This window comes from Rhinopithecus bieti, unplaced genomic scaffold, assembly GCF_001698545.2.
Source record: "Rhinopithecus bieti isolate Rb0 unplaced genomic scaffold, ASM169854v2 scaffold_5191, whole genome shotgun sequence".
Lineage (NCBI taxonomy): Eukaryota > Metazoa > Chordata > Mammalia > Primates > Cercopithecidae > Rhinopithecus > Rhinopithecus bieti.
This window is the reverse complement of record NW_016804727.1, coordinates 1,291,057-1,308,356: the sequence shown is the minus strand read 5'-3', so window position 1 is coordinate 1,308,356 and position 17,300 is coordinate 1,291,057. Positions and strand designations below refer to the sequence as shown.

The 17,300-nt window shown below is 35.2% G+C and overlaps 1 protein-coding gene across 1 annotated transcript in view; it reads left to right on the top strand.

Moving 5' to 3' along the window:
• Positions 1-17,300, top strand: part of ANKIB1 (ankyrin repeat and IBR domain containing 1) — a 172,907-nt gene extending 155,607 nt beyond the window's left edge. The window contains 10 exon segments of the mRNA XM_017870314.1: positions 1,430-1,564; positions 2,707-2,793; positions 2,884-2,950; positions 4,869-4,919; positions 4,922-5,013; positions 6,065-6,243; positions 7,144-7,195; positions 14,456-14,567; positions 15,806-15,942; positions 16,291-17,300. Of these exon segments, the coding sequence (XP_017725803.1) occupies positions 1,430-1,564; positions 2,707-2,793; positions 2,884-2,950; positions 4,869-4,919; positions 4,922-5,013; positions 6,065-6,243; positions 7,144-7,195; positions 14,456-14,567; positions 15,806-15,942; positions 16,291-17,028 (1,650 nt within the window). The 3' untranslated portion in view covers positions 17,029-17,300.

The following is a 17,300-nucleotide window of genomic DNA, read 5'->3' as shown; positions in this document are numbered from 1 at the left end:
CGCCATTAGACACATGAAAAAAATGCTCATCATCACTGGTCATCAGAGACATGCAAATCAAAACCACAATGAGATACCATCTCACACCAGATAGAATGGCCATCATTAAAAAGTCAGGAAACAACAGGTGCTGGAGATGATGCGGAAAAATAGGAACACTTTTACACTGTTGGTGGGAGCGTAAACTAGTTCAACCATTGTGGAAGAGACAGTGTGGCTATTCTCAAGGATCTAGAACTAGAAATACCATTTGACCCAGTGATCCCATTACTGGGTATATACCCCAAGGATTATAAATCATGCTACTATAAAGACACATGCACTTGTATGTTTATTGCGGCACTATTCACAATAGCAAAGACTTGGAGCCAACCCAAATGCCTATCAATGATAGAGTGAATTAAGAAAATGTGGCAGATATACACCATGGAATACTATGCAGCCATAAAAAAGGATGAGTCCATGTCCTCTGTAGCCACATGGATGAAGCTGGAAACCATCATTCTGAGCAAACAAACTATCACAAGGACAGAAAACCAAACACTGCGTGTTCTTACTCATAGGTGGGAACTGAACAATGAGAACACTTGGACATAGGGCGGGGAACATCACATATCGGATCCTGTTGTGGGGTGGAAGGATGGGGGAAGGATAGCATTAGGAGAAATACCTAATGTAAATGACGAGTTAATGGGTGCAGCAAACCAACACAGCACATGTATACATATGTGACAAACCTGCACGTTGTGCACATGTACCCTAGAACTTAATGTATAATAAAGAAAATAAAATAAAATAAAAAATAAATAAACCATAAGGAGTACCTGAAGACAACAGAATGGGAAGATCTTTTTAACTGACTCAAAATCCATAAGCATAAAAAAGGATGTGTTTTCATACTGAATGCTCATATTTTTGGCACTGTCTGATAATTATGGTAATTCAGTGAAATTTACATTAAAATGGGAAACCGTTTTTATATCAGCTGTTCCACTTAGAGGTCTTTTAAGCGTAGTTCTGGTTTCAAAACCAATTTGTCAGTATTGCCAGAAGTTTTTCAAATAGACTGGTAGAGCTTTATATACCAGTGTCAGATTAGACTGCACTTAAGAATGAAACACTTGCATCTGATATTATTTGGAAAGAATATCTTATTGATATTTTTAATGATTCATAGTGATTACTTCATAATATTATGCTTTACATTTTAATATATCCCTATAAATAATAATTTTAAACTATCCCCACCTTTCCATAATGCAGATAATGTCTCCAGAGGAAACATGAGAAAGAGGTCATGTCTTTGAGAAGATTTGTTGCTGGTCGCACAAACACAATTATTTAATCTTTACAGATTGGTTGGCTATAAAGCAGAAAATAATTTGCATATTAATATGGGAGATGTTTTCATCTGTGTTTTCTTTTGAAGTGCAAGTATGACTTTTGCTGGATTTGCCTTGAAGAGTGGAAAAAACATAGTTCTTCCACTGGAGGTTATTACAGATGTACTCGCTATGAAGTCATTCAGCACGTGGAGGAGCAATCCAAGGAAATGACTGTGGAGGTAAAGAGAACCAATTAAGCCAAGACATCTCTCTAAGCCGCTCATTGCTACTGGAGTTATTTTGCATTTCTTTGTCCATTTTCATCTTAATAAGGTATTAAATTGAATATACTTTATAGTAGCCTTTAATTTCAACAAAATAGCTCTATAAACTTGAGAGCTTTTTCCCTTTTACATTTTCCTTTTTTTAATTTTGGTGAAGATACATATGTAAAGTCTGATATATCCCAGCCTACCTCTGTAAATACTTAAAAACAATTTTAACATTAATATCAACAATGCAATATTACATTATAGTGTAGAGCAAGTGTCTTAGTCTGCTCAGCTGCCATAGAAAATACTACAGACTGGGTGGCTTAACAGAAATTTATTTCTCACAGTTCTAGAAGTTGTGAAGTCCGAGGTCAAGGTGCTGGCCAATTTGGTTCTTGATGAGGGTGCTCTTCTTGGTTTGCAGACAGCCACCCTCTCACTATTTCCTTAGGTGGCCAGAAAAGACAGAGAGACCTCTGGTGCCCCTTCCTCTTCTTATAAGGGTACTAGCCCTATCAGAATAGGGCCCACCCTGATGACCTTATTTAAGCTTTATCACCTTCTTACAGGTCCTGTCTTCAAATACAGTCACATTGGGGGTAGGGCTTCAAAATATGAATTTTAGGGGGAATACCATTAGTCCATAGCAAAAAGCCATATAATAAAACATTGAAGGCCGAGCACAGTGTTTCATGCTATTCATCCCAGCACTTTTGGGAGGCCAAGGCAGGCGGATCATTTGAGGTCAGGAGTTGAAGACCAGCCTGGCCAACATGGCAAAACCCCATCTGTACTAAAAATACAAAAATTACCCAGGCATGGTGGTGGGCTCCTGTAATCCCAGCTACTCAGGAGGCTGAGACAGGAAAATCACTTGAACCCAGGAGGCAAGGTTTGTGTGAGCTCAGATTGCACCGCTGCACTCCAGCGTGGGTGACACAGCGAGACTCCGTCTCAAAAAAAAAAATATTGTTTTCTGTCAAGAAAATAATTCACAAATCTGAATGCACTATACCTATCACTAATAAAACTTTTAAATGATTCCCCCAAAAACTATTTTAGTAGCTACTAGTTTTTATAAAAGTCATTTGTGGACTTTTGCTTTCTAGGCTGAGAAAAAACACAAACGATTTCAGGAACTTGACAGATTTATGCATTATTATACAAGATTTAAAAACCACGAGCATAGTTATCAGGTATGTCCCAAATAATTTCAAATGAGCTGACCTATACTGTTGTGAATAAATAAAGAGAATGGTTTACATTCTTTATTTCTATTCCTTTAGCTAGAACAACGCCTTCTTAAAACAGCCAAAGAAAAGATGGAACAATTGAGCAGAGCTCTCAAAGAAAGTAAGTTATAAGTTGTATGTGTGATAATTAATATAAAATATCTTTCCATGCTTGTTGCTTCACTAGTAGGTTAGGCCCTGAAAGGAATACATTATGTCCATTAGCTTGTTCTGGTACTGTTTTGAGTTCTTTGAAGCCCTGAGTGCAGCTTAGCAGATGAGGTCTCTGTGATTGGATTTTCTACCCAGTATTTAGCCTCCTCCTCTTGATGCAGCCTGTGCTGTTAAGAGATAAAAACACTTCATGATTTTGCTTACTCTGTGTCACTGCTGATGCTCTACAATGTTGGGAAAAGTGGATGGGTCCTAAAGGACATCACTGAGAGGAGCAAGATACACATCCTACCCAATTGTCAGGTAACTGAATACCCAAAAATTATTGAGAAAATTTAGCAGAGTGCCTAAGGATGTGGAAGTCAGTAACAGTTTGCAGAGAAATCATTTCACTGGTAAATAATGAACATTGGGGTCAAAAAGCAAAGCCATGAGGTGGAGCTAACGTGTGAGTCCTAAATTATAAGTTTTATAAGAATATTCCAAAATATGAATTGAGTATTGATAGCATCATCAGAATATAATAACCCACAATGACCACACAGAGTGCAGGTTCTGTTATTTTTGTTTTAAAAGTCACCTTTTAAAATAATAGCTTACATATGAAAAGTACATTTTAAGGTGAAAATGTGATGTTATACTTGGGTTGCTCCAGTTTATCAAAATAATGAATATTAAAATCCTTTCCATTAGGATAATTCCCTAGTCAAGACAATACCATAAGTTAAATGGAGTGGGGAAGAATATGTCAATAGCAGTATAGCCTGCTTGTTAATTATTAGTTCTTGGACTTCATTAAAGATATAACTGTATTAGGCAATATCAAACTCTTGAAGTATTGTCCACAGTATAAATTGAGAGGAAAAAAATCCTCACAAGTCGTATAGCTCTTCAGCAGGGATTTTTGTCTGGTCACTAATGCATCCCTGGTGCTTCCAGCTGTGCCTGACACTTAACAATATTCAATATTTGTAGATGTGAATTATTGCTTCTATTCAGCATTCTGGAGGTTCCAGGCAGCATAACAAATTAGCGGAAAAAAACAAAAAGGTACAGCAATTGAAAAGGAAGAAGCAAAACTTCACACATTTCTCACATACATCAGAATCTCAGGGTAGTCTGTATGTCAGTTTGTGTACACACACTGAATTTCTTTTTACAGGCATCCAAAATAATCTGATTTTCTAAAGTATTTGCAAACTTAGATTCTCGTGCTTAATTTCTGGTTTTTATTTTTTGTTTTTTTTCAGTTAAGCGAAAACCTAGACTGTTATAATGATATTCTTAGAACAAAAAGTCTCAGATGTTAAGGCAGTTTCGTCTTCCATCTTCCTCATTCTTCCTCCCCTTCTTTCTTTCTCTGGAGTTTTTTATTAACTAGGATTAGTTGTCTAGTTGTTTGCCAGAATGTTGTATCTTTTTCCTTACAGTATTGATTTTACATAATTAGGCTCTTTTTATAAGCAACTTAGAAAAGGCATTTGTTCTCATTGTTATGCAGGGAAATTCTGCTAGGGATAATCTGAAAAAGTAAAGCCTAGAACCTTTTGGTTGACCTAAAGCTAGATTTGCTTACCAATGGAGTGAGACCAGAATCCAAGATGAGTATGTGCATTCCTTTATGAATACCATCAGTGCTCCTGGGCTGCTGGGGCATATACTTCTTTTATAAACACATACATGTCACACATGAGTATTTTATGTAGTTTTTTAGTTTGGTTCAAATAAGTATTTTCAGACAGTTACTTAAAACAGTTTTTGTCCTAATGATCCTTCTTTTTTCTTTTTTCAGAAAATCATTGTTTAATTAATATTACAAATGGCATATTTGCAAAACAAATTCACTGTGCCTCAATTACTTTTAGCTGAAGGAGGCTGTCCAGATACCACTTTCATTGAAGATGCAGTTCATGTGCTTTTAAAACTCGGCGCATTCTCAAGTGTTCTTATCCATATGGATTTTTCTTGGAACCTAAAAGCACAAAGAAAGAAATTTTCGAACTAATGCAAGTAAGATATTTTTTAATTACATTTAAATAGCAGCAGTTATTACGAAATACAGAGTTTTTCCTTTTTCAAACCACTTATTTTATTTCATGTGGACATGATTAGTAAAACAATTTTCTTTTAATTTTTTAAATGGTTTTTAAATAAAGGAAAAGTTACCACTAATAAATTGAAATTTTCTTTCTGTTTAAATTTGTCACTCTGCAGGTCTGAATGAGTTATGAGTGATGCAAACATTTCCTATAGCATTTTTGTCTTTGTTTTAAACTGGTTGAAGTTTGAAATCAGGCATATTTCTAATTATGTAATTAAGAATTTTATCATCAAAGATGAAACAACCCACATTACCTACAAGATGAGAAAGTTGCTGTTTACCAGTTTATTTTTTAAATACAACTGAAAAAGTTACAGTATTTAAAAAACAAAAATACCTAAGCCAGTTAGCATCACTATAGCTAAATAACTTCATTGTACATTTTTCTTTTGAAGCCACTAAACTTTCTCCTGTTACATGACAGTTCATGTCATCCCTTGAACTGTCCTTTGCTAATTTATATCCTACATTTCCATCAAGGATCAGTACTCATTTTCTCCATACAGCCTTCCAGACTTGACCCCGATCACTGTCGTCTTGCCTTAATTCAGATTCCTTCAGCACTTTTATATAGTCTGCACTATGGCATCGTGCATTTGCTTGTATGGTGCATTGAAATGTATTAGTTTTTTTCACATAGACAGATTATAAATTCCTTGTAAACAGCTGCTCTATTCACTGCTTCTTTGTAATCTATACCAATTTCATTTCTATAAATGCCTATCAAATAAGTGCTTTTTTTAAATTTCACATGATTTTATATATAATCCTTCTTTCTCTTTCATAATCTAGAAAACATGTACAAAATAGAAAATACATTACATAGGAAGTTATTTCAAAATTTGAACTAGTTTCTTACTTCAAAAGAGTTAGATTTAACTGAGAAACCACATAGACTCTGGATTTGCTATTGATTAATCTATGAAGCCTGTGATCTTTATTTTTCTCTGCTGACTATAGACAGACCTAGAAATGGTCACTGAAGACCTTGCCCAGAAAGTCAATAGGCCTTACCTTCGCACACCCCGCCACAAGATCATCAAAGCAGCATGCCTTGTACAGCAGAAGAGGCAAGAATTCCTGGCGTCTGTGGCTCGGGGAGTAGCTCCTGCAGACTCACCAGAAGCTCCAAGGCGCAGGTAAGAAGGATGTACACTGGAAGTCATCCTGGCTCCAGCCACAAATGCCAGCAGTTTTATTTTTTATCCAACTAGGGTTCATATTCTTGGAAATTATTTACACCTGAAATGTGGATAGCTCATAAAAGTATGTTAACTTTTTTTGGTGATTTTTTTTTTTTTCCTCCGTGCTATTTCTGTTTTTCTTGTTATTTTTTGTTTGTTTATCATTGTGTAGCTCCTTAGACTAAATTAACCTAGGTTAATTTCACATTTCAGGTGAACTCATAATTAAGAGTATTCTAATGTATTATTTCAAATATGTAATATATATAGTGATTTGATAGTTATAAACATCTTATGATGTAGAATTTGGAAACTTTGCCAGCTTGTTATGGTCATATTTGTATTTTTGTATTAAGAAGTTGTGAAGGAAAGAGAAATTTGATATTTGTAGTTATTCAAGTGATAAACTCATCCACTAAAGATCACTTGAGTTGTGGTTGTTTTATTTTACATACTCATACTACTTCTGTAAATTGAAGCATACTTTCCTATTTATAATAATTATAAGCATTAAACATTCCTTTGGCACTATTTTACATAAATTCCTTTGATCCTATTTTTATGTAATATTTATGAGTAAATATTTACTTGTAAAATAAAAATAGAAGCAGTTATAAAATACTTTGTTATAACATGGTAATTTTTATTTTTTGATCATTTTACAGAAACATAAAAACTTAGAATTTGAAAGAAATAATGAAATTATCATTTTAATTCTGTTTTAATAGTTTATCTACTTTGGTTAAGCAAGTTCCAACAGAGGAATTTAAAGTAATGTTCAAAGGGCAAGGATCTGATTGTATATACTTTGTAGTACTGATATTAAATCAAATGGTATGTCTAATTTCTTTGTAGCTTTGCTGGTGGAACATGGGATTGGGAATATTTAGGATTTGCATCACCAGAGGTAATTGTTTTATGGGGTTTTTGTTTTTGTATTTTTTCTTACTGCAATCGTGCTTGCATTTGCATCCTTATCTATTCTAAATCCTACTGAGATTATCAGCAGCGCTCTCTTTCTTTTGTAACAAAAATCCTTGACAGAGCCTACATTTAGCTATTTATGTGGTATTGGTATATCATCACATTGTTAAATGCATTACTCTTTTATTGTTTTCCATTACTGAATAGTCAGAATTAAGGCAAATTTACAATATACATTTTTGGAAAATATCTTCTAATTTGTTAATAGAGAGACAGTTTATTACAAATGCATTTCTAGTCATCATATTGTTTTAGTCTGAAACTATTAAAAATATAAAAGAACAATCCATTTTTAAGGTTAATGCAACAACCTGAAGGAATTGATTTATAATCAGTTGCTAAAGTGGAAAACTTGACATTAATAATGTGTATGCATAAAGAAATGCTTTGCTTAGTTGCTTTCTGCTTATCTTCAAGACTTTCACACTCTTATTTTTTTGTTGTCATTATTAATATACCGTTTTAAAATACAGAAGGTCTAAATTACCAACACTACAGATAGCAGTTGTGGCAAATAAAAATAAGACAGAGTGAAACTCTTAATCACATAGCTGTTTTCTGAGATTTAAATTGCCACTGTCACTGTTGAGTCTGATTTTAAAATGGTTTTAGCAATTCTCTCTACTCCTCTCTCTCCATCTTTGCTCTTTATTAAACAGTATTTGATGCCTATGATAACCCTTCAACTTAATTTTTGGAAGGGTACAGAACAAATGAGGAGAACTTTGTTTCTAATGTATAACCCATTTGTTACCTGCAATTGAAAGACAATGAANTTTAATTTTTTAAATGGTTTTAAATAAAGGAAAAGTTACCACTAATAAATTGAAATTTTCTTTCTGTTTAAATTTGTCACTCTGCAGGTCTGAATGAGTTATGAGTGATGCAAACATTTCCTATAGCATTTTGTCTTTGTTTTAAACTGGTTGAAGTTTGAAATCAGGCATATTTCTAATTATGTAATTAAGAATTTTATCATCAAAGATGAAACAACCCACATTACCTACAAGATGAGAAAGTTGCTGTTTACCAGTTTATTTTTTAAATACAACTGAAAAGTTACAGTATTTAAAAAACAAAATACCTAAGCCAGTTAGCATCACTATAGCTAAATAACTTCATTGTACATTTTCTTTTGAAGCCACTAAACTTTCTCCTGTTACATGACAGTTCATGTCATCCCTTGAACTGTCCTTTGCTAATTTATATCCTACATTTCCATCAAGGATCAGTACTCATTTTCTCCATACAGCCTTCCAGACTTGACCCCGATCACTGTCGTCTTGCCTTAATTCAGATTCCTTCAGCACTTTTATATAGTCTGCACTATGGCATCGTGCATTTGCTTGTATGGTGCATTGAAATGTATTAGTTTTTTTCACATAGACAGATTATAAATTCCTTGTAAACAGCTGCTCTATTCACTGCTTCTTTGTAATCTATACCAATTTCATTTCTATAAATGCCTATCAAATAAGTGCTTTTTTTAAATTTCACATGATTTTATATATAATCCTTCTTTCTCTTTCATAATCTAGAAAACATGTACAAAATAGAAAATACATTACATAGGAAGTTATTTCAAAATTTGAACTAGTTTCTTACTTCAAAAGAGTTAGATTTAACTGAGAAACCACATAGACTCTGGATTTGCTATTGATTAATCTATGAAGCCTGTGATCTTTATTTTCTCTGCTGACTATAGACAGACCTAGAAATGGTCACTGAAGACCTTGCCCAGAAAGTCAATAGGCCTTACCTTCGCACACCCCGCCACAAGATCATCAAAGCAGCATGCCTTGTACAGCAGAAGAGGCAAGAATTCCTGGCGTCTGTGGCTCGGGGAGTAGCTCCTGCAGACTCACCAGAAGCTCCAAGGCGCAGGTAAGAAGGATGTACACTGGAAGTCATCCTGGCTCCAGCCACAAATGCCAGCAGTTTTATTTTTTATCCAACTAGGGTTCATATTCTTGGAAATTATTTACACCTGAAATGTGGATAGCTCATAAAAGTATGTTAACTTTTTTTGGTGATTTTTTTTTTTTTCCTCCGTGCTATTTCTGTTTTCTTGTTATTTTTTGTTTGTTTATCATTGTGTAGCTCCTTAGACTAAATTAACCTAGGTTAATTTCACATTTCAGGTGAACTCATAATTAAGAGTATTCTAATGTATTATTTCAAATATGTAATATATATAGTGATTTGATAGTTATAAACATCTTATGATGTAGAATTTGGAAACTTTGCCAGCTTGTTATGGTCATATTTGTATTTTGTATTAAGAAGTTGTGAAGGAAAGAGAAATTTGATATTTGTAGTTATTCAAGTGATAAACTCATCCACTAAAGATCACTTGAGTTGTGGTTGTTTTATTTTACATACTCATACTACTTCTGTAAATTGAAGCATACTTTCCTATTTATAATAATTATAAGCATTAAACATTCCTTTGGCACTATTTTACATAAATTCCTTTGATCCTATTTTATGTAATATTTATGAGTAAATATTTACTTGTAAAATAAAATAGAAGCAGTTATAAAATACTTTGTTATAACATGGTAATTTTATTTTTTGATCATTTTACAGAAACATAAAACTTAGAATTTGAAAGAAATAATGAAATTATCATTTTAATTCTGTTTTAATAGTTTATCTACTTTGGTTAAGCAAGTTCCAACAGAGGAATTTAAAGTAATGTTCAAAGGGCAAGGATCTGATTGTATATACTTTGTAGTACTGATATTAAATCAAATGGTATGTCTAATTTCTTTGTAGCTTTGCTGGTGGAACATGGGATTGGGAATATTTAGGATTTGCATCACCAGAGGTAATTGTTTTATGGGGTTTTGTTTTGTATTTTTTCTTACTGCAATCGTGCTTGCATTTGCATCCTTATCTATTCTAAATCCTACTGAGATTATCAGCAGCGCTCTCTTTCTTTTGTAACAAAATCCTTGACAGAGCCTACATTTAGCTATTTATGTGGTATTGGTATATCATCACATTGTTAAATGCATTACTCTTTTATTGTTTTCCATTACTGAATAGTCAGAATTAAGGCAAATTTACAATATACATTTTGGAAAATATCTTCTAATTTGTTAATAGAGAGACAGTTTATTACAAATGCATTTCTAGTCATCATATTGTTTTAGTCTGAAACTATTAAAATATAAAAGAACAATCCATTTTAAGGTTAATGCAACAACCTGAAGGAATTGATTTATAATCAGTTGCTAAAGTGGAAAACTTGACATTAATAATGTGTATGCATAAAGAAATGCTTTGCTTAGTTGCTTTCTGCTTATCTTCAAGACTTTCACACTCTTATTTTTTTGTTGTCATTATTAATATACCGTTTTAAAATACAGAAGGTCTAAATTACCAACACTACAGATAGCAGTTGTGGCAAATAAAATAAGACAGAGTGAAACTCTTAATCACATAGCTGTTTTCTGAGATTTAAATTGCCACTGTCACTGTTGAGTCTGATTTTAAAATGGTTTTAGCAATTCTCTCTACTCCTCTCTCTCCATCTTTGCTCTTTATTAAACAGTATTTGATGCCTATGATAACCCTTCAACTTAATTTTGGAAGGGTACAGAACAAATGAGGAGAACTTTGTTTCTAATGTATAACCCATTTGTTACCTGCAATTGAAAGACAATGAAATTGATTATTATCCAGGCATGACTGTGGCTTGTTTAAATCAGATACTTTCTCTTTTCAGCTGCTGAAGATACTTGCAATCACCTGTGGCTTTTGTAGTGGTAGATACATCCAAGAAAATATTGACTTGAAAAAAATTGTGCTTAGAGCCCTGATCTGGACATTTTCAATTCACTTAAATTATTTTTAAAATTGTGATATATTAATGAAATTTTTATTTTAAAACTAATTATGAACCTTTATCTGATCCTGCATTTATTATTTCTATGTTTTAATACATTTACAGCTTCGGGGATATTGTGGAAAACTTCCACATAAAAGGAAGAATAAGCAAACTGAAATTAGAAAAAAAAATACTAATGATTTCCGTGTTTTAAGGTAGAAACACTATTTAGCAAAAATAAATAGAACCTTCATCAGTGTATTCACAAGCATGTATGTGTATCATCGTGCAGCTTCTGGCTCTGACAGAAACTTAAGGAATCATGAAATATTTGTCCTTGAATATTGAGGGCCTACTAATATGACTGTTACTTTATTTTTTATGAATTGATAAGTTTTTAGAAATTATTTACTTTTAGTTTTCTTTAGTTTTTGACACATTGAAACACTAGGCTTTTACATAAACCTTATTGCAGATATAAAGAATTACTATACATTGTGAGACTTTCAAATTCTGCATATGTTTGACTATCGAGTAACTGCCAGAGTTATATTTTTGAAAAATAGCTCTTTGCCTTAATAGTGAGGGAAAAAACAAGGTTACCAACTTCAGTAGACTTAGATTGAATTTATATTTTTTTCAGTGAAGTTAATTTCATTGTACTCTTTTCAATTTAACTTGAGTCTGGCAAGCATAAAGGTTTGTTTTATGCTACTTTAAAGGCAGTGGAGCTCAGTGGAAATAGCATAAAGTCTGAGGAACACCTGAATTCAAGTTCTAAGTGTAACTTATTAGATCCTAGGCTATATTCTTTCTTAATTTCTCATCTTTACAATGTGGATGGTGATACCCCATGGAAGTTCTAGGATTAAAGCATCTCATTAAGCCACTGACAAAATTGTTGCAATTATTACTTAAAACAGCTCCTTACAGCCTCTCCCTCTGTAAATCTTAGAACATTTTAGTCTTCTCTGTATCCTTAACATTCTCAAAACATTTGGAGTATACTGACTAAACCCTTTTAATATACATTCTTGAAGATCTTAGGAATCCTTGGAAATTTTCAGATAAATTTTATGAGAACAATATATTTAAGCCTGTTGCATCATGAGAGAATGCCATCTGAGATATACAAGTTTCTTTTGCAGTTGCTTTTAAATGGTTTCATTTTCCTAAATTGGAAATATGTATAGTCTATGGTCAGTAATAGTTTAATGCATAACTTTGTACCATTATCAAGTTTACAAAGTCAGCAAATTATCCCTAATATAAGCCTTGAATTGAGATAAAATTTTCATACCATCTTTGTCTAAGAAATGTACCTGGTGTTCCTCACTGGTCTGTTGAGCCTTGATGACACTTAATAAGTCATCAGTTTGAGATCATGGGCCTCTAGGAAAAGAGGAAATGATGCCCCATCTCAGCAAAGCGTTTTAAAGAACCTGTATAAACCTTCAGGGCACTTGGAGTATCTTTCATTTATTAGTTTCTAACCTAACAGGATGCCTCCCACTTATTTTCTTTTCTTTTTTTTTTTTTGAGACGGAGTCTCGCTCTGTCGCCCAGGCTGGAGTGCAGTGGCCGGATCTCAGCTCACTTTAAGCTCCGCCTCTCAGGTTCACGCCATTCTCCTGCCTCAGCCTCCCGAGTAGCTGGGACTACAGGCACCTGCCACCTCGCCTGGCTAGTTTTTTGTATTTTTCTTTTTTTTTAGTAGAGACGGGGTTTCACCATGTTAGCCAGGATGGTCTCGATCTCCTGACCTCGTGATCCACCCTTCTCGGCCTCCCAAAGTGCTGGGATTACAGGCTTTAGCCACCGCGCCCAGCCCAGGATGCCTCCCACTTCTTAAGAGTCCAACTACTTATATAAATGAAGAAGTTTAAATAAATGTCACCAGAGTGGTATGATGTGAAAGTTTTATTTGTGATACAAAATTTGTCTTCGCCTACTCCTAGTACTTTCACAATATAAGCATATTGAATATTCTAGGGTAACCAGGATAATCATAAAGTTGAGTATCTTAGTGTTTATCATGGAAAGACACCATAATGATTCTCTAAATTAGCCTCTTTATGTTGGTATCGGGTACCCTGGCCTCCTCTCTTCTCTTCCCTTCTCTTTTATTCTCTTTCCTTCTGTCACATTTATACCCAGGTAATAGCAGATGGTCCCAGGTTGTACCCTCTGGTGATAACAAACTCACTTTAAACATTGTCACAAATGTAAAATAGACTGAGGACATCTGCCTAAGTCTGTGTTCATCCCATATGCTAAATAGAAAACGTTCCCCTACCTATGTTGTAAATAGCACCACATATTGACTTATATAGAAAACAAGCTAAATAATCATCTTACTTTAAAGCTAACCTAACATTTGTCTTTTAATCTAGTTATTCGATTTGTGAATATGGTATGTAGCAGTCCCAAAGAATAGAAAATCCAACAATCTGGCAACTACTTAACAGTGTGTGTTCTTTTTTACTGTTGTTCCTTTTTTTCTTTTTCTGTTACATATATCCCAGTCACTTTTGTTTGTTTGTTTGTTTGAGATGGAGTCTTGCTCTTGTTGCCCAGGCTGGAGTGCAGTGGCACAGTCTTGGCTCACTGCAATCTCCACCTCCTAGGTTCAAGTGATTCTTCTGCCTCAGCCTCCTGAGTAGCTGGGATTACAGGTGCCCACCCCCATGCCCAGCTAATTTTTTGTATTTTTAGTAGAGATGGGCTTTCACCATGTTGGCCAGGCTGGTCTCAAACTCCTGACATCAGGTGATCTGCCTGCTTTGGCCTCCCACAGCACTAGGATTACAGGCGTGAGCCACCGCACCTGCCCCCAGTCACTTTTTTAAAACCACTTTTGTGTCCAGGTGCAATGGCTCACACCTGTAATCCCAGCTACTTAGGAGGCCAAGTAGTAGGGATTGCTTGAGGCCAGGAGTACAAGATCAGCCTAAGCAACATAGCAAGATCCTGACTCTAAAAATAAAAAAATAAAAAACCTCCCTTCAAGGAAAGCCGTACTTAAATGAGTAATATGACTGTAGTGTTAATTAGATAACAAGATTCTTGAAATCATCAGGCATATGAAATAGGGGTGTTCTAATGTAGCATTGGGGCTTGCAAGTATTCCTAATTTAGGCAATTGTAATGACTGTTGAAAACTTTCTTTTTCCATTTTACCTTTTGTGTTTCCTTGGCATGGCAAAACCTGATGTTTCAGCCAAGTGATTTTATAAGATGTGTATAAAATCACAAACTTTTTCCCCTGGAAAAAAGTGTGTAGTTTGTTTTATTTGCATTTTAAAAATTGCATGCTCTCTTGTATTTTATAACCTTTGGTTTATGCAGGAATATGCTGAATTTCAGTATCGGAGGAGGCACAGACAGCGTCGTCGAGGAGACGTTCACAGTCTACTCAGTAATCCTCCAGACCCTGATGAGCCAAGTGAAAGCACTTTAGGTAACTCCTTGGGTTGAGTATGGTTTAATCCCATAGTTCTCTTGAATTTATCCTTCAAACTGGCTGATATAAATGTTTGTGAACGAGTTTGTCATTTAGATATACAATAAATATGCAGATGCTTCTGTTGTGACAGGACACAGAAAATCAGAGGAGTTAGGAGCATGGTCTGTGGAGTCAGGCAAACTTGGATTCATGACCCCATCTCTGCTGCATATTAGCTGTGTAACTTAGGTCACAGCCTCTCTAAGGTTGTTTCCACATTCTAAAGACACAATAATAATAGTGCCACCTTATAGGCTCATTGTGAGTATTAAATTAGATAATGCTTCTAAAACATTTAAGCAACTAGTGAAGCACTCCGTTAATTGTCATATTGATTGATACTGTTTTTGTGTTCATGGAATATTTGTCTCCTAGCCTTAGTTGTCCTGTAGACATTATTTAAAAGAGAGAGAATTTCTGGCATTAGAGATAAAGTATTTTAATTATTCAACTTTTAAATGTTAAATTAATAAGTGAAAATCTTCTGACTATAATGTCAGGATCAATGGGACTAAAGATTTGCTCTTCAGACTATTGTAAATCCCAAATTATTTAATTTTAAGAAATCTAAAAATAAAAAACCTTTACTAGTTATTGCTTAACAAAAAAAGAGAAATGGATAGTAGCACTTGCATTTATGAAAAGAACCATATAGACTGCAAGCAAAAATGTAAAAGTCAGCCAGGCACGGTGGCTCATGCCCGTCATCCCAGCACTTTGGGAGGCCAAGGTGTGCAGATCACAAGGTCAGGAGATGTAGACCATCCTGACCAACATGATGAAACCCCATCTCTACTAAAAATACAAAAATTAGCCAGGCGTGGTGGTGCACGTCTGTAGTCCCCACCACTCGGGAGGCTGAGGCAGGAGAATCGCTTGAACCCAGGAGGTAGAGGTTTCAGTGAGCCGAGATTGCGCCACTGCACTCCAGCTAGGTCGTCGACAAAGCAAGACTCCATCTCAAAAAGAAAAAAAAAGGTAAAAAATCATGGATTTGAAGTGATAGTATCATATATATTATTGCTCATTAAGACAAATATGGATGAGAAATCCCAGAAAGATTAAGTGAACATGTCAACACAGGTTTTCCCCAGCACTGAAAGAGAAATTGCCAATCTAAACAACCAGGTGTATGAAAAAAATAAGTCTTACTTGTCACTAAATTGTCTTTGGTACCAATTGCTTTGAAACAGATATTCCAGAAGGCGGCAGCAGCAGCCGCAGGCCTGGCACATCCGTGGTAAGTTCTGCATCTATGAGTGTGCTGCACAGCTCTTCCCTGCGTGACTACACCCCTGCCAGTCGCTCTGAAAACCAGGATTCTCTTCAGGTAGCCTTTCTGAGCAGCCTCATTGCCTATGCTTTTACTCTTTGTCTGTTGAATGTGATTTCCTGTTGTTACTTTCATCACTTTCCTGTTTCTTCCTTCCATTCTAAAATCTTTGTTTTAAAGATGTTTTACAGGAAAATATTTTCCTATATTTTAGATTTATTTTAAGGTATTTTTTTTTCCTTTAGCATGGGCATGGAGAAAATACAAGATTTTAGTAGATAAAATAATTTTCTGTATAAATAAAACTAATAATCCATTGGTAAAGGAAGAATGGTAAACCTGATTGAGTTAAATTAGTTTTTCTTTAGTCAAATTTTAAAGTAGTTTTGCTTTCTGTTGCTTCAGGCTCTGAGTTCCTTGGATGAAGATGATCCCAATATACTTCTTGCAATACAGTTATCACTGCAAGAGTCTGGGCTGGCCCTTGATGAAGAAACTAGAGACTTCCTCAGTAATGAAGCATCCTTAGGTGCAATAGGCACTTCTTTACCTTCCAGGCTGGACTCTGTCCCCAGAAATACAGAGAGCCCTCGGGCTGCATTGAGCAGCTCTGAGCTTTTGGAACTTGGTGACAGCCTCATGAGACTAGGAGCAGAGAGTGACCCATTTTCAACTGACACCCTGAATTCACACCCTCTCAGTGAGGCAAGAAGTGATTTCTGTCCCTCAGCTAGTGACCCTGACTCAGCTGGCCAGGACCCCAACATCAGTGACAATCTTCTTGGCAACATCATGGCTTGGTTTCATGACATGAACCCTCAGAGTATTGCCCTGATTCCTCCAGCAACTACAGAAATCAGAGCAGATTCCCAGCTCCCCTGTATCAAAGATGGGTCAGAAGGTGTGAAGGATGTGGAACTGGTGCTGCCAGAAGATTCAGTGTTTGAAGATGCCAGTGTCAGTGAAGGTAGAGGAACCCAGATAGAAGAAAATCCTTTGGAAGAAAATATTCTGGCTGAGGAAGCAGTGTCTCAAGCTGGTGACAGTGGTAATGAGGCGGCCAACAGAGGAGATGGTTCAGATGTTTCAAGTCAAACACCTCAAACCTCAAGTGAGTGGCTTGAACAAGTACATTTAGTGTGAACTGCACAGATCTGGGCTCTAAATGAATTACAGTTACAGATGGTATGCTAGGTGGAGGAAGCTTGATAGAGACTTTGATTCACTTAATTCCAACTCAGTGATAAACACTGACATTAGGGTTGAATCCAAAGGAGTTCCCTTGAATGGTAGCTTCATTTTTTATTTTAACCTTACAGGGAATTTCCTTTGTATTTAATTGAATAGCTTTTCCCCTTTTGCTGACAAAAGAAGAGCAAGAGAAAGAGAAACAAAATGAAATAAGTTGTATTCCA